General features: G+C 36.8%; 1 protein-coding gene, 1 long non-coding RNA gene and 1 pseudogene across 3 annotated transcripts; all 3 read left to right on the top strand.

Moving 5' to 3' along the window:
- Positions 1–1153: 1153 nt before the first annotated feature.
- Positions 1154–2818, top strand: LOC121970975. Of its 2 annotated transcripts, none has more exons than XM_042522009.1 (4): positions 1154–1293; positions 1641–1848; positions 1943–2006; positions 2131–2818. In XM_042522009.1, exons 2-4 carry the CDS (start codon positions 1679–1681, stop codon positions 2413–2415), a joined length of 519 nt encoding a protein of 172 aa, XP_042377943.1. In that variant the 5' UTR covers positions 1154–1293; positions 1641–1678; the 3' UTR covers positions 2416–2818. The 2 variants fall into 2 exon arrangements, with proteins under 2 accessions (XP_042377943.1, XP_042377942.1); XM_042522008.1 differs by lacking the exon at positions 1154–1293 and adding an exon at positions 1335–1567.
- A 992-nt stretch (positions 2819–3810) lies between these two features.
- Positions 3811–8908, top strand: LOC121970974. The gene is made up of 3 exons (XR_006109040.1): positions 3811–4104; positions 7906–8045; positions 8623–8908. It is a non-coding gene; the product is annotated as an uncharacterized LOC121970974 (long non-coding RNA).
- Positions 8909–12988: 4080 nt separating this feature from the next.
- Positions 12989–15366, top strand: LOC121972751 (annotated as a pseudogene).
- Positions 15367–22279: the final 6913 nt, after the last annotated feature.

The following is a 22279-nucleotide window of genomic DNA, read 5'->3' as shown; positions in this document are numbered from 1 at the left end:
GCAAGTGATCCGGTAGTAAGAGCGGGCCCCCCTGCAAAGTCAACGCCAAGAAAGTCACCCCATCCGAGGCGAGTGGTCCGACCGACGGACGATCAGACGGCCCGACCGGACCGGTACCGATGGAATCGAATACTCGGATGGGTCCTACGGCTCGCACTTATGGTTGGAAGACACCGTCAAATCGGGGTTCCGACGCTCAATTGAACAGAGCTGACCTTTTGACCGGCCAAATCATAAAGCGCCTGCTTATTAGTCTCCACAAAGCATGTAAACCATATGTCCGGTCGGATGTTGAGGGAGTTGTCCGCTCGGACGACAAGTTTGGAGCAAGGAAAAAGACCCGAAGATTTCTCCTCTGACAACCGGTAGGTTTCACGTGTGTGTCATGCTCCAAATCTTGTGACAGGGGATTCTGCTGTCCCATCGAGGGCATGCTTTGACTGTAGCGATATGGGTCAGGTAAGTTTTCTGATAGCCACATACCTAGGAAAGGACAGGTAAACTTTCTGACAGCCGCATACCTAGGAAAGGACAGAGGACACGTATGCACCTAGGTACGCGTGCCCAGACCCTTCATAGCTCTATATAAAGAACCTCAAGTTTCGCCGGTGAGGTACGTATTCTGAGATTTTGGAAGCCACTTTGTTCATCGTAGCTTACCTGACTTGAGCGTCGGAGGGCCGTCGCCGGGACACCCCTCCCGGCTCGGTTTTGCTGCAGGTTCACCGGAGCACTCGAGGATCCAGCAGGGAGCGCCGCATCCCCAACGTTCGTTGACTCTTGGTTCGAACAGGATCAGTTCTATTAATTAAAATCTAAATTTTAAACATATTATAGCAGTTATATGATATTTTTGAGATAAACAAATGTAATGGAGCATCCTTTTACTTTTTCCTGAAAAAGGATAGCTCGTATAACCGATTTCATAAATAAGTCGCCTTTTTTATTATTGTTTTTTAAAATTCGAATCTAATGAAATAAAAAAAAATAAAAAATAAAATAAAAGGTGCAATTTACAGATGACGAGGAATATTAATAGTAATATTGAAAATATAAATTAGATAAATTAAAATATTAGATTTCACATTTCATGTGGCTATTATTACGGGTCGTTGCCGGTTCCCGGTCATCCGCTCTCCGCGCTCCTTCGTTCTTCTTTTTGTTTCCAGCTTGTTATTTAATTCATTTATTCCGATTTGTTCTTCGTTTCCGTCGTATTATAAATCTGTTCCAATCTATCCCCTTCGTCGCCTCTATCGGTTTCTTGTCGCGAGTAGGGAGAAGGCGAAAAAGGTAATTGATGGTGAAATTTTGATCTACCGTGTTTTCCGGCTTTTAGATCTTAAAATCGGAGGGTTTTGAACCTGTCGCGGAGTTCTGAGATCTTACATATGAGAAACATTGAGCTTTTTCCGGACTTTCGAGGGATTTTTGGCTATTTTTTCCTGACAAATGGAGTGGGTTTTGGATTTTCGGTGTCGGAATTTCGAATATCTAGCTTCGATCGGAGCCATTTCTCAGGAATTTGGCTGGTTTTGGATCTTATCCTGGTTTCGTTCCAGATGTGGTTGAGGAATCCTTGTTTTCTTAGCTTATCCACTTGATCGGTGAATTCATTCTGTGGATCTCTGCGTTTACAGGCGTTGCAATCGCGGATCTCGAAGGGATCGGAGTAAGCATGAATCGCTGCGCGATGCAACAGCCGCACGCCTTCGCCGCCTGCGAAGAGAATAGGGCAACCTTCGCTGTCGCCGAGCGGAGACCGCCGGTCTTTTGCCCCAAACCCCGGCGGTTGAGCCCGTTATCTGCTGTCGCTGATCCTGTGAGACCTCTTTGGTGGCACTCGAGGTACCTTTTTTCCCCTTTCTTCTGAACCCTAGCTTTTTCTTCGTGCGTTCTTCCTCGCCTAAGTCCGTCTCTCTGCCGTTTCTTCCTTGTTCAGTTATCAGATAGACTTCTCCGATTCGAAGGCTGGGGCAGATCTCCTTGACATATTTCAATTGACGGTAAGCCTTTTTTTCCCTATCTTTTGTCAGATCGATTTCTAGAACAAATTCTAACGGAAAATTTCTTTCCGGCGATCTCAGACTTTGTTTTTTTAGCTCATCAAATCTAGATATTTGGTCGCAGGGCGGAGACCAGAATCAAGTAGCTTCGTCGCCACCCTTCTTCTCCGGCTCTCCGCCGAGCCGGGCGTCGAACCCCGTCGTTCATGACTCCCGTTTCTGCGGCGACCGCCCACCGGCACCCTTCGCCTCCTCACCTTTAATCCAATCTAACTCGCCAATATCCCCCAACTACGGCTTCACCATCGCCAAGTTTGGCTTGGTCCCAGCGGCCATCCGCGTCGAGGGCTTTGACTGCCTCGACCGTGGCCGCCGGAGGAGCTGCAGCAGCATCACCGCCGTGGCCTAAGCCAAACTCCCGATCTCCTTTTGGAGCTCTACTCTACCAAATAACACCAACCAACCAATCAATCCCCCTAAAATTAGCTTCTTAACATAGCATCAACACAGAATCCTAAGAAATTTTGAAGTCGCCATGGATGGAGCTCTGAGGTACTTCGCATGGCCTTGAGCTTTTCCTCTGCAACATCACATTTTTTCTAGCACCAATCTTTCTGTTTGTAATTTAAGTTCTTATGTGCATACGAAGAGAAGAAGATGAAGGAGAAGAAAAAACCAAATCTATCTTTTCTGATTCAGTTTTAAGGATTATTGTTGTAAAAAAATCTTAGCTTTGCTCCTGAGGAGTGTAAATATTCACCATGTATAAATATATATGCTTGAAGCATATAATCTATCTTTCTTTTGTGCTATTTGCCCTTGCGTTCTCCTCCTTGACTCCTGTTCAATGTTCTTTGTTTGCATTTGCCCGTGCTGCTCTGATGCCACCATTTGTTGAAGAACAAAAGCAAGCAAGTGCTCTCCCAAATTCACATCTGCTCGAGCAGAACCTGTGGACCAATTCAAAGGCATTGGTGACAGAGAGTGGAGCGCAATGAATGAATGAGTTGTTATCTGCTGGCGCACTCAAAAAAATAAGGCCCTCATCCAAGTTCTATTTAAAGGCACAAAATATTTTTTTATTTAAGAAAATTCTTATGTGGATTTAGATAATTTGTTCTTGAAAATTCAACAAGATGAGATGACTGATAGCATAATTGAACTACAAAGTTGCTGCATTTTTTTTTCGCTCGCATAAAGATATAAAAATAGGTGGACCAGGTGGACAATAGATTCACGGTGGAATCTTGGGGCATTGACCGTTGTATCCGTTGACCTCAATTAGATTCGGGCTGATGTTTTCTCAAATGAAAGACGATACGGATGGCTACTATTAAGTTAAAATTTAGTGATAAATATTAAATTATTCATAATTTTTTGGGTAGGTTTAGGTATATATATGGCCATATATATATATAGAGTGTATTATTTAAATGTGAATTCATTTTTCAATTTAAACATGGCCAATTAATTTGAGGAAAAAGAATGAATAAAATAAAATAAAATATATAGGAATAATTAATTTAAAGTCAACATGTTCCATAAAAGTCAAACTGCATTACATTTTAGCTACCTTTCATATTTTACAAATAACCCCTAAAATCTTCATCAATTATGAAATGATTTTCAAGTTATGGGAAGCGATTGAGAAGTGTTAAACGTTGGTGGGCAAAGTGAAATTGTGTGTTTCTCAGTATCATCAGAGCAGTTCATTACAGGATCAAACATCAAGATTCGTGAGAGAATTCTTCGGCAAACATCGCCCGTCGGATCCTCATCACTTTCCGTTTCCGCTCACTATTAATTCGCCAAACTTCATCGTCCTCCTCCTCGCTTTGGGGTTTTAGCGGGCGACCAGATCGAGCAAGCGAAGCGAGGTCGAGGAGGACGCCGGCGGCGATCGCCATCGATCTACGGAGCCACAGATCGAAGTCTGGATTCGGATTTTTTTTATATATATGTCGTCTGGTGCCCTCGATCTATTTTTGTTAGTCGACGGAAACTTTCCAAACTTGAATCGGAAGCGCCTCGCTTATTCTCTTCGCATTCGAACAACGACGGAGGGATCGAAGAAGACGGATTCGATGCGACATACTAGGTACGTATCCATCTCGCTTTCCTGTTCCGTTGTTGCAGAGTTGGTTATGGAGTGAAGTATTTTGAATTTAAGCAGATAGATCTCTGTTGTTCTCCAGAGGAGCACTGATTTGACGAAGAGATTACGAGAAGAAAAAAACCCAACAGTTTTGCTTGCATTTTCCCCTTTTGTTTTACTTGAATTCAGTTTTGGGATCGAGACAGATGACTGTGCTTCAGTACTACCCACTCGGGAAGAACCGAGAGAAGATCACTAAGAAGAGAGTCGAGAAGCAGCAAGTCCATCGATTTGATTCGAGTTCGCATCTCGAGTCCAAACTCCACGCGAAAACAATCCGCATCGTGTTCGATGACGCCGATGCTACCGAATCGAGCGAGGGCGAAGGCGTGAGCTACTCCTGGCGCAAGAAGAGGGCGATTCACGAGTTCACGGTGCCTTCGCCGTCCCTCTCAGTTGTCTCGCCAGCTTCATCGCGAGAGAGGAGCGGGAGGAATCGCAGAGCCCCAAAAACCCTGAGCAGGCCCAAGGACAAAGCACACGGCTCCTCGACCTCGTCGTCGGCCACCAGGTTTAGGGGGGTGAGGCAACGGCCGTAGGGGAAATGGGCGGCGGAGATCCGCGACCCCATCCGCCGCGCAAGGCTCTGGCTCGGCACCTACGACACCGCCGAGGCCGCCGCAGCCGCCTACAAGGCCGCCGCTCGCTGCTTCGAAGCCGAAAAATTGAAGAACCAACCCGCCGCAGCTTCCTCCGCTTCCATGACGCCTTCCGACGCAGCCAAGCAGCCGCCATCCCCCTCCTCCGTTTTCGACCTCAACCAGTCAGCCGCCGCCGCGGCGGAGTTGCTGGTGCTGGAGGCAGACTCTGCCTTCGATCCAAACCTCTTCCTTACGGGCCACATCAATTCCGAGCTCTTGGAAGACAACGACTTTCTTAGGCTCAGTACTCTCTCCCAATGGTTGGACTTCGAATCAATTGGAGTTGAAAATTTTGCAGCATAGTTTCTGCTATTCGCCATTACTGCAACTCTACATGTACTATTTCTACCATCTGCTATATCACTAGAAGATCAAAAAGAATAAACATTCTATCGAAATAAAGGGTTGGCCGAAGAGTTCTTGGGCCTTCTAAAATCTGAAAATTTGCAGTGTTTTGTAAAGAGTTCTTGGGATTTTTCCCAAGAAGTCCAAGCATTTCCTTTGTCTTTGCACCTAACCGTGTTGGCTGCTGGTCTGTCTTTTGCTTAATATTTTGCTTTAATGCCATGGTGACTGATACGGGGAATAATATGGTCACTGATATGGGAATACTAGGTGACTTATACGGGAATACTAGGTGACTTGGGGATAGTGTGGGGATAATATTGAAGGTGACGTAGAGATGTGATAGTCAAAAGTTAAAAGAAGGTGCGAGAACTGTGTGTGCAAGTAGGCTATTCCTCAGGACTTGGTTCTCTTAATTTTTTATACGCATGATTCTCAGTTTATTCCCGGTCAGATCTACGTCGGTAGCCCCCAAGGCTCAGCCCCTTCATTTTGCATGGGCATGACTCCCAGTCTACTCCCTGTCGACTCTACACTGGTCGGATCTAGGGCTCAGTCCCCTTATTTTTCAAGAGCATGGTTCCCAGTTTATTCTCGATCGATTTTACGTCGATCGGGCCCCAGAGTTCAGTCCCCTCATTTCTTATGGGCATGACTCTCAGTTTACTCCCGGTTGACTCTATGCTAGTTGGACCCCGGGCTCAATCCTTCATTTCTTATGGGCATGACTCCTAGTCTATTTCAGCCAGCCCTACGTCGATTGGACCCCAGGGCTTAGCCCCCCTAATTTTTCATGGGCATGCTCTCAGTTTACTCTCGGCCGGCTATACGCCAGTTGAACCCCTTGGGCTTAGTCCCCTCATTTCTCATGGGCACGACTCCTAGTCTTCTCAAGGCCGAATCTAAGCCGGACGGACTTTCGTCAGGGGACAACATTGTCAGAGAATCATAACAATTTGCCAAAGAATAGCGGCTATTCGTTAGTGGAATATTCTGATACTATGTCACATGTAAACCACAGAACCTTCCTTCACTCAATGGGAGTCTGTCATACATACCCCATCACCCGATATATTCTGACACCAAATATTCTTTAATCGCTTCATTATTGCGGAGGTTATGAGAGACGGTATAAAAAGATAGTATAAGTACATTGGGTTGATTTTGATGTGGTCAACCAAGTCAAATTGGGTCATGTTATGTTTTGATCCTTATGTCTAAATGTGTAGGAGCTCAGGAACACAACAAGTTGAATGAAAAATGCAACAAACGAGAAGGATGACATGGGAATCGAGTTAACGGGTTCAGTGCATCTGAGGGACGAGAAGCTGTGGAAGAGTCCACTGATGAAGTGAGAAGGACGCAATGGTCGAGACGTTGGTATCCTCTCCTTAGCGGTCGAGCCCGTCATTCTTTCCTCTCGGCGCACTCGATAGCGGTATCTTTCCTCTCGCTTCCTCTCCTTGACGGTATCCTTCTTCTCGGCGCTCTCGCTGCGCATTGTCCCCTCCTCCAAGGGTTCAATCCGCCTAGGGTCCAATCCCTCGATGGGTCTTAGCAACTCGCCAACCTCAATCTACAAAAGCTCTAGGTATTTTTTTTTTCCTTTCTTGGTCATTTTCTTTGAATTTATTTTGCTCTTTTCCTTTTCATTTCTAAATCTAAAGTGGGGTATCTGTGCTTGGGATGATCATCTTCTGCATCATGAAATTCTATAATGCATAGTATGTTGTTGCTTCAGATATTTAGTTTTTCAGGTGGCAAAGGTCAAGAGAAGACAAGAGAATAAACTTACTTAGATGTAGGTGAAAGAAATGAAAATGAGTTGACTCATGCTCTGTGCTTGAGCCAACCTGAGTTTGCCCAAATGTTTCATAGTCTACATGAATTCCCTCCGGTTTGCATATCCACAACCGTTTTTACTTGGTACACAAGTATCTGATCATGAGCAGGTACAAGTCCGAGTCAATTCTCATGGTTGACAACATTGATAACAAGTTAAGAATCCATGTATTTTTCTCGAATAGACAAAATAGTGAGTGGAAGCGTTTCTTAATGAAAAAGAAGAGTGTTGCACTAAAGTTATTGGATTATGTAATGAAAAGGAATGGTTTGAATGTTTTTCTTCAAGTTCATAGTCAAGATAGGACTTATAGTGTTAGATTGTTGCTTGTGTTAATATTATGCTCCATATAGAATAATGCAAGATGATCTCGGTGATTCCTTTATAGCTTTTGATTTACTGAAGCTTGCTAATATTTTTTTTTTCTGTGGACAAGTAGATCTTGTTTTGAATGATTTAAGTATTGAGGTTGGTTATTTTGTACATAGCAGAGTTGCTTCAATTAGCAGCTTCTAATGCTTCAATTAACAATGATTCTATTGGAAATTCCTTAGTATCTTATTGAGCATTTAAAATAACAATCTGACTCTGAATGTAATAAATCTAATTATTTTTAGTTATCCTTGCAAATAGATGCCAGAACCATTGGTGTTCCTTTTCTATAATGAGGGGTTATTTCTTTTTTGCTTGCTAACTAGTACCTTTCTTATAAATAGTGATTTGTTTTTTTTTCTTGCTATTTAGATATACTTTTTAATGTCTTTATATTCTCTTTCTGGACATTGTTAACAATCAACAAACCATCTTATCTTCTATTTGAAATGATGAGCAATAATAAATATCATGTATGCAATACTTGGATGTCTTCATGCTGATCTAAGATATAAATGTAGAACTTATGCTTGACTTCTGCAGAACTTAAAGGCTCAAGGAATCCTGTTGTTTGGCTTGAAGCTTCTTCAGACTCCATCCTAACAGCAAGTACAGATACGTCCACTGTTTTTGATGCATACTCCAAGATGCTTACAATATTTATTCTTCTTCTTGTGGACAAGGTTATAGAATTTTTTGTTTGTTTGTTTGTTGCAGGGTATTCTCTACTGAAACAAACTACAGAAACACAACCTTGTCTATTAGTATCATAGATTGTTGATATTATACTTGATTCCATCTCTATTTGGTACCAGAAAATATCAATGCCTTGGTTACTTTAGGATGTCTAATTCCAATTTTCATCAAGTATTTCTCAATGAGTCAACGTTGCAATCTCTGCTTATAATAGTATGTAAATTCGATCATCATTGGTTTTATATCCATATTTGCTCCTATTGAATAAATGGAAAATTTATTCCAAAGTAGGGAGGATGAATCAAATAAATTAACCTAATTTGCTAAATTAGAACCAAAGTCAATTGCTTGTTTTACTTGAACCTAATTTTCTTTGGCACTGAACTATAAAATTGATTTTGTTGGAATCTATATATGAGTTCGCTAAGGAAATAAATTTTAAAACCCATTTACGTTATAGAGAAAGAAAATAAACATATGCTAATTTATAATTTATGTTCCGACAGTTGAACCTAATATTGTTTTTTATTACTTTTCAGCTCATGTCGAATTCCTTGTGATCAGAGACGCAAAAGAGGAGTGTGAAAGTTCATTCATGGAAGGCAAAACCCTCTTTATTGACTCCAACATCCCTATTTATTATAATCTTCAGTGCATCCCTTGATGATGTTAAAGATAGGAGAGAGCATTGATCACTATCCTCTTCTCCTAGAGTCGCCATTCTCGTGCAGATGGAAATTATATCATTTAAGCTCCCAGTTCTACTAGCTGAGTTTTTGCTATGTGTGATGATCTTCTTGTTTTGTTCTTAATTGCAAGATTTTTTTTTTTTGTAAGTTTACTAAATTGATTGAGGAGTTGATTAAGTTCCTATATCCACGCTTACTCAATAAAATAGTACGTGGCATTATTGAAAGTGTTATTTGTCTAAATGTCTCATTGCCTTACTCTCTTGTTTTATCTACATGATGATCTTGAATTAAGAAACAAACATTGTGAATAATTAAAAATGATTTAATAGAATTATAGTTATGAAAGACAACTGTGGTGGCCCATTGGTTGCCTAAAGACTCTTAACCGTAGTATGTAGTGCGCGTTGTGAATGCTCTTAACTATAACACGTAGGCATGTGCTGCGAATGCTATTAATCGCAGCGCGCGCCTGTGCACTGCGAATGCTATTAACCGCATCGCGCGCTTGTGTGCCACGAATGCTATTAACCGCAGCGCATGCCGCGTGCTACGAATCCTCTTAATCGCAACGCGTGGCGCGTGCTGTCGATGTCTTATAACTTCCAACAACTTGTAGTTGTGCAGCGTGTGATACGCGCTGCGGATAGCATAATTGTGCGCTGCGGAAAGTCAAATTTATTGTAATGATCATTAGAGTAACCATGCCTTCAAAATTTTCTAAATAGTCCTGTCGACTGAACTTAATACAAAATTTTGGTCTAACCAACTAGGATTAGTAAGGAGTAGCTTCAATTAGTTCCACTAAGTCAAATGTAACAGGTTGAAGTCATATCTTCCTAGACATGCATAGATAAAACTTCCCTAATCTACTATCATCCAAAACTTTTCCAGTACTGTTTGTCAAGTTAACTTTTGTCCCTAATTTAACTAGTCCTAATTACCCAACTGGGTAGACTATTATTTTTGGAAGTGTTAACTAATTTGGAGCATCCTCCTAAATTACTAAATTGGATGCGGATCCATAGCTCGACTCGTATTCAGACCTGTCTTCTTGATATGATTTGCCTCCGGTTGCCATCAGTGCGAGGTAACTTGCTCGCTTTGGTTCGTCTCCTTCCGATCCATCCGAGGAAGACTCGTCCCAAGTCACTTTGAGTGTCTTCTTTTGCATTGTCTTCCTTGTCTTATGTTCATTAGGGCATTCGTGTTTGAAGTGACTTTTTTTGTTGTAGCCGTAGCACATGATGTTTGCCTTTGAGTTGTTGGACGTGGACTTGGACATCTTCTTCATGTCGTGCTTGGAGAAGTTTCTATTGTGTCTAGTGAATATTTTCCTTACTATGTTCACTAGCTGCTTTTCTTCATCGGATTCTGAGTCGGACTCAGTTTTCGGCTCGGGTTTAGCTCCATTCGAGGTACTTGTAAAAAACGCAATTCCTTTCTCGACCTTTGCGGAGTTAGTTTGTTCATGTAGCTCTAATTCACAAAACAACTCATCTAATTTCAACTTTGACAGGTTCCTTAAAACCTTATAGGCATTTATAATTGATGCCCACAGTGTAGTTCGAGGAAATGAGTTCAGAGCATACCTGATAATGTCACGATTCTCCAGTTGATGTCTGATCATGTGCAGACCATTGAGGATATCCTTGATCCTTACATGTAGTTGGCTTACGATTTCTGCGTCCTGCATTTTAATATTAAATAAAGAATTTAGAAGCATGTCTCGTTTAGTTACCTTAGCATCGTTGGTTCCTTCGTGTAGTTCGATGAACTTGTCCTATAGCTCCTTTGTGTTCTTGTGTGAGTTGACTCGGTTGAGTTCTTCTTTTATAAGTGTACACTGGATTGTGTTCAACGCCTTCGAGTCAATCTGGGTCTTCTTCTTGTCTCCTGGATTTCATCTTTCTGGGTCGAGGGTGTTAGTCCCCTTGAGGTCGGTAGGAGGGGCAGGGGGTGAATTGCCCTGAAAATAAAAATCAAACCTTTCTCGATTTTTCAAACTGGATTAAGAAACACTTGAATAATAATAAACTAATTAACAAAAAAGAAAGAAGAGGCAAATCTTTTTACTTGGTTTACAATTAGAAGATTGCTAGTCTAAGACGTTGAAAGCTCACAATCAAATCTCCTTTTGACGGAGAAGCCTCTTACAACAGTTTAAATACTAGATTACAAAATAGAACAGAAAGAAGATCATTTTCAAGTGTTGTACTGAACTACTGAGACCAAGGCTCTATTTATAGTCTGTTGGTCAGATCGGGCTGACATTATCCTCGGGTCACTCGTAACACGCGGTCAACAAGCTTCATGATGTGTCGCTAAGGGTAGGCATCGTAAGGTAACATGCACTGCTTCTAGATTGTGGTGCTTTGCTTCGTTTACGCAGAAGAATATATACGACAAACGTTGATCCAGATATCACGATCTACAACACTTCCTCTTGGCTCTCGCGATGCTTTCGTCCGATCGATTACGCACGTAGAAGAATACGACCGGTGTTCATTCAGAAATCATGAGCACAGGGTTTTCTTGATTGAATCCATTATATATACGCACCTACTTAGCTCGATCGCAATACTTGAAAATAATTTGATATATTTTGGTAGGGTGTATATTTGTGTATATATTGTGGCAGAGGCAAACCTTGGCGGAGTGGAGTGTGTTTAAGTGACATTTATAAAAATTAATATTTAAATTTATAAAGTTGTACGTGTATATAGGGTTGTAAACGAATTGAACGTTCGTGAACAAATTTAGTATTCGGCTTGATAAGAGCTTGTTTATATTCGTTCAATTATACACAAGATTGATTAAATAAACAAGTTTGAACAGCTTGTTAAACTAAACAAACAAATTTGAATGCATATGTGTTCGACTCGTTAAGGTTCATAAATAATATTTGCGAATAATGTTCGTGAACAATATTGGTGAACTATGTTCCTTAATAAAGCTCTTATTAATATGCTAAATAAAATATTTTTTAAAAAATAAATAAATAAGTTTAAAATTTACAAGTTCATTAATGATTAATCAAACAAGTAAAAGTTTCAAAAAATTAACAAGTTTTAATTGAGAGCTCCATATTATCTAAAAGAATCAAGTTCAAGCCAAGATTGAATTAAAAGCTCGATAACATCTAAACGAAAGAAGCTCAAGTCAAACTCAAGCCAAGCTCAAACTCATCAAAAATAAACCAAGTCAAACTTGAACAATCATTTCAAAAACTTAGTTCATTTTAGGTTCGACTTGACTTAGCTCGACTCGACTCAGTTACCTTATCAAATAAACTTAAAACATCCTAAATCTTAGTTCGACATGGCTTCTTTGCAACCCTACGTGTATATACACGTGCTTGGCTTCTAATTTGTAATAAGTTTTTAATGTAATAAAAAAATATAATAGTTTAAGAAATAAATTAACCTTAGAAAAATAATAATAAAATTAAAATTTTTATTTTATTTACAATTATTTAAAGTTGTCCAAATTATTATTTTTAATAATTTATTAGATTTTTTAAAAATATTTTATTTCTTTTGATAGAATCAATTAAATTTGATCAGGATAACTATGATTTTATTTAAAAAATAATAATAATATTTGACAAAAAGAATTATTTGGTTTCTTATCCAGAGAATAATAATGTGTGCCCACGAGGACACCCTGCCATCATTTCGCTCGCTCCATCACACTCAACTATCAGATCCACACCAGCACTCTGTCCTTCCTCTTCCTCGAGACATCAACTATATGTCCTCCTCCCTCAACTACCCTTTCTTTAATTATTTCTGTCTCTCCACTCTTTCTTCTGCACGGTTTTTCACTTACCATCTGCTAAGCCCCCCACTACCACCGTGAATGGGAACCGGCACCCCCATTCGTAACAAGAATGCCTCCTACCTTGTGCCCAATTGAGAGTCCAGATTCTCATATTCACAAACTTCCATTCTCCACATCAGACGAATTTGTCATCACCGGTTCCAGTCGAATCACAGCTGTTGACTTTAAGATTTTTCAGTCCCAGACCTAACCGTCCTGTCCCTCAGCTGCCGAACGATAACCTTCATGTCCCTCCTCATGAATGCCTGTGCCTAATGTCCATGTGCGCTGTGATTTCTTCTCCTCTATAAATTTCAATCTCGCTCGCTCTCCCTCGCCACGACGTTTCAATGAAAACCACTTCCCTTCTCGTTCTTCTGATGAAGAATACTTTCTTTCTCATGCTTCTGACAGTCTCGATGGCTGTGGCGCCGACTGATTCCGCCCAGGGTGCCTCCGATTCCGGCCATGGTAATCTCAATCCGCCCACCCAGGGTGGTGCGAAGCCGAAGCCGCCCTCTAGTGATCTCAATCCGCCCACCCAGGGTGGTGCGAAGCCGAAGCTACCCTCTGATTCCGGCCAAGCTAATCTCAATCTGCCCTCCCAGGGTGGTGCGAAGCCGAAGCCGAAGCCACTCTCTGTTTCCGGCCAAGCTGATCTCAATCCGCCCGCCCAGGGTGTTGCGAAGCCGAACCCGCCGAAGCCCGGTTTGTGTTGCAAAATAGGGCTGAAAATATGCTGCAAATCTGTCGTTCCGATTCCGATTCCGAATCCGATTCCAATAGCTCCAGTTCCACCAATTCCAAGGATTCCACCTCCTCCTCCTCCGAAGTAACGAGAGATCGAAGACTACATCCCTTTTATCCTAAATAACTACAAGGGATCAGAGATTTACTAGCAATTAAGAAATGGGTGGTTTAGCCCTATTTAAATTGGTTCGCTTATCATATCCTTTTATCCTAAATGACTACTGTAAGGGATAAAAGATTTACTATCAATTAAGAAATGGGTGGTTTAGCCCTATTTATGTTGTTTCGCTTATCATATCTTTTTATCCTAAATGACTACTGTAAGGGATAAAAGATTTACTAGCAATAAGTGGTCTAGCCTTATTTAAGTTGTTGTTTGGCGTATCATTTTTAGAGCAATAAATTGCAAAAATATAAGTCAATAGATAAGTTCTTAGAGCAATAAATTGCAAAAATATAATAAGATTCTCTGTATATATTCCTAATACCAAAATGAGTGACGCATGTATTGGATGGAAGTATTGGATTTTGTAGAATACTACTAAAATTAATCTATAACTTTTATGACCCCTATTAAATGATGCTCTTAAGAGATTTGGTATTGGAATTAATTTTCCACATGCCCATAAATATACGTTGGGGAATCATTTGGAGTTGGATTTTACATTGGCACATCTAAAATCGTATAAAAACATGGCTTTGATATATTTTGGTTTCTTTGACTTTGGTGTCACCCTCTTAACAATTCTAATTTGTTGTTTCAGCTCCCCCATATTTACTGATTTCTGTATATATCACAATTTGTCTATATATATATTTTTTAAATGAATCTAAGAGAATTCTAAAATTCTAAAAATGTTGCCTATACTTTTTCAAATTTATATTGTTCTTAGCTTTTGACTTTGATATTGTTACCTTGTATAATGAAAAATCTATCACTAGTAATGATTATGGCCAAGTAATAGTCTTAGGCCATGCATATATCTTTCTTAGAGAAAAATATTTACTCTGTTTCTAAATTTTTAATTCACTTTTCAAGTTTTGAAAAAGTTATACTTTCCCTTAAATTTTGCGAGACCATACCATTTTTTCCTCTCAACCTAATGTAGTTTTCCCCAAGTAACAGTCAATAAATTTGCATACTTAATCGCCTCTAGTAGATCATCCCACAAGCTCACCCTCTCATTTGGCACCCGAAGTTAGAATCTGATCATGTCCCCTCTTGTTGCAGCTTGATGCACGTCCAGTACCTTCATCAGTAGTTAGTTACTTTCAATTTTTTCCTCTAGAGTTTGCTGCAGCAATTGGCAACAGGGAACTTAGTCTTGGAGCTGAGATTTGATTTGATAGTGCATCTGCTTCTTTCACTAAATACAATGCAGGGATAGGCTTTAACAAGCATGATTTTTCTGTTGCTTTTATATTGTAAGTACTCTCCCTAATTACTATTATTGATAATATATAATATCATTGCATATAATGTGATTTTTTTTGTAGAAATATTTGTTGCATTTCCAGCATTTTATAGTTACAGTATCAAGATAGTGAACGGCTGGCACTTTCTTCGAATCTAGATCATTTCTATTCCCAACTAATCTCTTTTAAATGCACCATGTAGAAGTAGAACTGACAAGTGAGAGACCCTGAAAACTTCCTATATTTTAATGAATCTAAGAGAATTCTAAAATTCTAAAAATGTTGCCTATATTTTTTCAAATTTATTTTCTTCTTAGCTTTTGACTTTGATATTGTTACGTTGTATAATGAAAAACTATCACTAGTAATGATTATGGCCAAGTAATCACTGATGAAATGGTTCATAAGTTCAACACATATGAGAACGGATTTGCCATCGGAAGCTCGCACAATCTCAATCCATTGACTACGATAAAGACTTGATTTAACGACAGCAGAAAATCCGCAGTGCTGTCTGTGTCAGCACCTCCACTGGAGGCTAATATTTCTCTTAACGGTTTCCGCCGAGTTTGATCCGAAGGCAGCAAGTGCACCTTCCAGATTTGGTCTGGCTCTAGCCCTCGATCCTTGAGCAATCAAGAAATGGGCAACTTCAATGGCCTAGGCATATTTAAGTAGTTATTTCGTTTTATTCCTCATTAGAAATCCAGATTTGGATATGTTTATTAAATATCCAAAACAATTGGCTTAGTTTAAAGAAGAAAAAATAATTTTGTTAATAAGTTGAATTGAATTTGAATTGATACTCCCCGGAATTCGATATTTCCTTGAATTCGATACTTCTCCTGATTTTGATGTTCCCCCTGATTTAATACTCTCCCTTAATTTAGCACCTACTAGTTATCTTTGTTAGCAACAAAGATTTCAACCTTTAGTGCCTTGGGACCTTCGTGCCTAAGAAATTTATTGTTCGTTACATTAATGTTCATCAAAATTATTTATATCTTATTATGATTATTCACTTAAGTTTGATTAAATAATTAATTTTAGATTTAGGTATATGAAATTTACTTTTAATTTAAGTTGAATGAAATAATTTGGTACTAATTCAATAATAATTAATCATTGACCTTTACATGACTTAGTTCAATAATTTAATATTTATTTGATTTATATTAACTGATGAGTTAATTGACTAATTAGGAGTATTTTTAATTTTAAGTTTTAATTAGGTTTAACTTAAGACAAATTATTCATTAAAGTTTTTAAAGATTTTTTAAATGATTTATTTTTTTGTTTTTGAAAGAATTTTTTAAAAAAAGTTAATTTTAAATTTAAGATAATTTTTAAAGTTAATTCTAAAATAATTTTAAAATAAAATTTAAAGTTAATTTTAAAATAATTTTTTAAGTTAACTTTAAAATAATTTTTAATATAAATTTTTAAGTTAATTTTAAAATAATTTTTAATATAAGTTTTTAAAGTTAATTTTAAAATAATTTTTTAAGTTACTTTTAAAATAATTTTTTTAGTTAAGTTTAAAATAATTTTTAAAATAAATTTTTAAGATAATTTTAAAATAATTTTTTAAAAAAGATTTTTAAGTTAATTTTTGAATTGACTCAAAATTACACTTTGTAAACAAAGTTAAGTAAAGTTAAAGTTCAATTTAAGTCAATTTTTAATTTTTATAAATTATGATTAAGATTTTGATTAATGTAGAAATTAAAGTATATTAAGTTAAATTGAGATTAAATGTTCATTTATATATATATATATATTAAAAAAATATTTTTTAAAAATAAAAATATATTTATAAAGTTTTTAAAGATATTTTTTAAATGATTTATTTTTATTTTTTTTTTGAAATAATTTTTAAAATAATATTTGTAAAAATTTTAAAATGATTTTTTAGTTTTTAAAAGAATTTTAAAAATTTTTAAAAGAATTTTTAAAATGATTTTAAAAGTTTTTAAAATGATTTTAAAAGTTTTTTAAAATATTTATTAAAATAATTTTTAAAATGATTTTTAAAGTTTTTTTAAAGCAATTATTTAAATAGTTTTTTTTTGTTTGATTTTAATTTAGTTTAATTTTAAGTATAACATAATGTTTAATTTTAAGTTTAATTTTATTTTTAATTTTAACGTACTTGAATTTTAATTTAATTTGAAGTTTAATTTAATTTTTAATTTATGTTAAGTTTTAGTTAAATTAATTTTAAATTTAAGTTAATTTAATAAGTTATTTCAAAAATAAATATTTAAGTTAATTTTAAAATATTTTTTAAAATAAATTTATAAGTTAATTTTAAAATAATTTTAAATATAAATTTATAAGTTAATTTTAAAATAATTTTTAATATAAATTTTTATATTAATTTTAAAATAATTTTTAAAATAAATTTTTAAGTTAATATTAAATTAAATTTTAAAATAAATTTTTTAATAATTTTAAAATAATTTTTAATATAAATTTTTTTATAATTTTAAAATAAATTTTTAAGCTATTTTAAAAATAAATTTTTAGGTTAATTTTAAAATAATTTTTAAAATATATTTTTAATTTAAATTTAAAATAATTTTTTTAAATAAATTTTTAAGTTAATTCTAAAAATAATTTTTTTAAATAGATTTTTAAGTTAATTTCGAAAATAAAATTTTAAGTTATTTTAAAATATTTTTTTTCAAAAAAAATAATTTTAAAATAATTTTTGAGTTAAAATAATTTTAAGATAATTTTTTAAATTAAAATAATAAATTCAAAGTTAAACTATTTTTTTAAAAATAATTTTAATGTTAAAATAATTTTTTTATTTAAAATAATTTTTCAAAATAACAATTTTTAAGTTAAAATAAATTTTTAAGTTTAAACCATTTTTAAAATGATTTTTAAAGTTTTCAAAATATCAATAATTTCTAAAGGAATTTTTAATTTAAAATAATTAGTAAAATTATTTTTAATTTGTAATAAGTTTTAGTTAAAATAATTTTGAAGTTTAAATAATTTTTAAATAAATTTTTAGTTAAAATAATTTTTGAAATAATTTTAAATTTAATTAATTTTTAAAATAATAAAAGAATAAATTTTTAGTTAAAATAATTTTTAAGTTAAGATAATTTTTTTTTAAATAATAATTTTTTAAATAATTTATAAGTTAACTTTTAAAATAAATTTTAAGTTAAAATGGATTTTTAAAATAATTTAATTTTAAATTTGATTAATTTAATTTTAATTTTAATTTAATTTTAATTTAATTTTTATTTTATTTTAATTTATTTTTAATTTATGTGTAAATTAATTTAATTTTATATAAATTAATTTAATTTTAAAATAAATTACTTTAATTGAATTTAAATTTAATTTTAAATTTATTTTATTTTAAATTTAAATTTAATTTAATTTAATTTTTTTATTTTTATTTAAATTTTAATTTAATTTTAATATAATATTAATTAAATTTAAATATAATTTAAATTTAATTTTGTTTCTTTTGAGATAACCAATTAAATTTGATTAGGATAACTATGATTTTATTGAGATAATAATGTTTGTCACCATCATACCCAAAAGGACATCCCGTTTTACCATCTTAGTCATCATTCGCTTGCTCACGCCATCACATTCACACTCAACTATTAGGTCCACACCAACACTGCCCTTCCGGTCCACAGCAGCACTCTGCCCTTCCTCTTCCCCGAAACGTCATCTATATGCTCTCCTCTCTTAACTACCCTTTCTTGAGTTATTTCTATCCCTCCACTCTTCCTTTTACACGGTGTTCCACTTACCATCTGCTAAGCCCCTCACTACCACCGTGAATGGGAACCAACATCCCCACTCGCAACAAGAATCACTCCTACATTGAGCCCAATTGAGAGTTCAGATGCACACATTAACAAACTTAAATTCTCCACATCAGACCACCCATGATTAGGCCTGGGTCGGTATGATATACCGTAACCAAAATCGAATACCGTATACCGTACCAAAAAAATTGGTACTCTAAGAAATGATACCGATACCATACCAACATTTCGGTATACCGAAATGCCGGTACGATATCGGTGAAATACCGTTATGCCGAAATTATATATATATTACATATAATATATAAAAAATAATTCTCTTGTAATGAAGGGCAGTGATCACTATTCACCAATACAAAATAAATCCTTCAATAAATTCAAAGAGACCAAGAAAGATATATACAACAAAATAAATTCCCCAGAACAATAAACACCAATTGTGAATAGAAATAAAAAAAATATGAAAACTCAAGTTTTCAAGTCGAGAGCACATTGTATGGCAGCACGGATTCACTGGATCATATACAATCAAATAACATGAAGTTTAAATAGTTGTGGAGCAATTTACTTGAGCAAGCACAGCTCTCAGAATAGAGCTCGATGATCAGATTTCTTCAGATTCAATGAAGGGAAAAAATATTAGGGCTGGAGAAGAAGTTTCTAAGTTGTTGTGCATCTTCTCCGGCGACTACGTGCGGTGGTCGACTGTGGAAGGAGAAGAATGACGACGTGACGTGAGCGTCGGCTACGCAAGGAGCCAAGGAGAAGAATCGCGACGTGAGCGTCGGCTGCGCAAGGAGAGAATCGCGAGTCGCGACGTGTGCGTCGGCTGCGCAAGGAGAGAACGTGGTTTGGGGCCATTTAGAGTTTGGTTTAGGCTTTAGGAGAATTTAAATTAATCATTTAATCTATAGTTACTCGGTATTTCGGTATACTGAAATATTTTAAATCATTACCGTTACCGTTAACGACAAATTCGGTATGGCATGATACTGTACCGAATTTTTCGGTATACCGAAAATTTGATATATATGGTATTTTTTCGGTACAATTTTTCGGAATATCGATATTTTTTTCCAGCCCTACGTATGATTTATAATTGCTAGCTCCACTCGAACCGCCTCCATGTGCACAACTGCCGAGCTTAGGATTTTTCGATCCCGGACGTAATCACCCTGTCACTTGTCAGCTGCCGAGTTTAGGATTTTTCACTCACAAACGTAACCGCCCTGTCCCTCCTCACTAATGCTCGTGCCTAATGTCTACAATTTCCCCTCAATTATAAATTTCCAATCTCACTCGCTCGCTTTTGCCACAATGCTTCAACTATGAAGACCACTTTTCTTCTGATAAAAACTTCTTTCGTTCTCGTGCTTCTGATGGTCGTCTCTATGGCTATGGCGCCGCCCTCCGATTCCGGCCATGATGATCTCAAGGGAATCGGTCATGGTGATCTCAAGGTGCCGCCTTCGGTGATCTCAAGGGAATCGGCCACGGTGGTCTCAAGGAAATTGACCACGGTGGTGTCAAGGCGCCGCCCTCCGATTCCAGCCACGGCGATCTTAGCCACGGTGATCTCTAGGCGTCGCCCACCCAAGAAGGTTTGAAGTTGCCGAAGCTGCCGAAAGTCAATCTGTGTTGCAGATTAAAATTGAAAATATGCTATAAATCCGTCATTCCAATTCCACCGTCGAAGCTGCCGAAGCCCAATCTGTGTTGCAGACTAAAGTTCAAAATATGCTGTAAAGTCATCGTTATTCCAGTACTTTCAATTCCACCCATTTCAGGGGTTCCACTGCTACCTCCGAAGTAATGAGAGATGAGAGATTGTATCCTTAAATAAATACTGTAAAGGATTATGATTAGACCTGGGTCGGTACGGTATACCGTACCCAAAATTGAATACCGTATAACATACCGAAAAAATTGATATTCTAAGAAATGATATCGATACTGTACCGACATTTCGGAATATCAAAATTTTGGTATACCGAAATTTTGGTATACCAAAATATCGGTATAGAATTGGTAAAATACCGTTATGCCGAAGTTTATATATATTACATATAATATATAAAAAATAATTATCTTGTAATGAAGGGCAGTGATCATTATTCAGCAATATAAAATAAATCCTTCAAGAAACTTAAAGAGACCAAGAAAGATATATATAACAAAATAAATTCTCAGAACAATAAACATTAACTGTGAATAGAAATACAAAAAAAAATATGAAAACTCAAGTTTTCGAATCGAGAGCACATCGTTAGGGCTGGAAAAAAATATCGAAATATTGAAAAATCGTACTGAAATACCGAAGAATCGCGGCATGAGTGTCGGCTGCGCAAGGAGAGAATCACGACATGACGTGAGCGTCAGCTGCGCAAAGAGTCAAGGAGAAGAATCGCGACGTGAGAGCCGATTGCGCAAGGAGAGAATCGCGAGTCACGACGTGTGCGTCAGCTGCGCAAGGCGAGAATCGCGAGTCGCGACGTGTGCATCGGCTGCGTAAGGAGAGAACATGGTTTGTGAAAGAATTTAGCCGTTTAGGGTTTAGTTTAGGCTTTCGGGAAATTTAAATTAATCATTTAATCTATAGTTACTCGGTATTTTGGTATACTGAAAATATTTTAAATTGTTACCGACAAATTCGGTACAGTATGATACAGTACCGAATTTTCAATATACCGAAAATTTTGATATAAACGGTATTTTTTCGGTACGATTTTTCGGTATTTTGATTTTTCGATATTTTTTTCCATCCCTAATTATGATATGATATTGACTTAGTACTGGATACGATATATTTTTCCAGCCCGTGCCTAATGTCTGCGATTTCCCCTCCATTATAAATTTCCAATCTCGCTCGCTTTTGTCACAACGCCTCAACTATGAAGACCACTTTCCTTCTGATGAAAACTTCTTTCGTTCTCGTGCTTCTGATGGTCGTCTCTATGGCTGTGGCGCCGCTCTCCGATTCCGGCCACGGTGATCTCAAGGGAATCGGCCATGGTGATCTCAAGGTACCGCCTTCCGGTGATCTCAAGGGAATCAACCACGGTGATCTCAAGGCGCCGCCCTCCAGTGATCTCAAGGAAATCGTCCACGGTGATCTCAAGGCGTCGCCCTCCGATTCTAGCCACGGTGATCTCAAGGCGCCGCCCACCCAGGAAGGTCTGAAGCTGTTGAAGTTGCCGAAGCTGCCGAAACTCAATCTGTGTTGCAGATTAAAATTGAAAATATGTTGTAAATTCGTAATTTCAATTCCACCGTCGCAGCTGCCGAAGCCCAATTTGTGTTGCAGACTAAAGTTCAATATATGCTGTAAAGCCATCGTTATTCCAGTACTTCTAATTCCACCCATTCCAAGGGTTCCACCGCTACCTCCGAAGTAATGAGAGATGAGAGATTGTATCCCTAAATAACTACTGTAAAGGATTATGATGGCAAAAGGCGAATACGCTCGCCCCCGCCAATCCGTCCCATGGCCAACACGGAGGAGATAAATCACGGTCGACTACTAGCCTCTCCTCTCTTAACTACCCTTTCTTGAGTTATTTCTGTCCCTCCACTCTTCCTTTTACACGGTGTTCCACTTACCATCTGCTAAGCCCCTCACTACCACCGTGAATGGGAACCGACTGTTGGTGCAACATCCCTCAGGTCAAGGTTGACCTAGTTGACCAAGCTTGAGTCTTGGTTTGGGTTTCGATGTTTGACAATGCAAGGTTGATT

Source organism: Zingiber officinale, chromosome 4A (genome assembly GCF_018446385.1).
Source record: "Zingiber officinale cultivar Zhangliang chromosome 4A, Zo_v1.1, whole genome shotgun sequence".
Lineage (NCBI taxonomy): Eukaryota > Viridiplantae > Streptophyta > Magnoliopsida > Zingiberales > Zingiberaceae > Zingiber > Zingiber officinale.
Note: the sequence above shows the minus strand (reverse complement) of the source record. Positions and strands in the feature narration are given on the sequence as shown.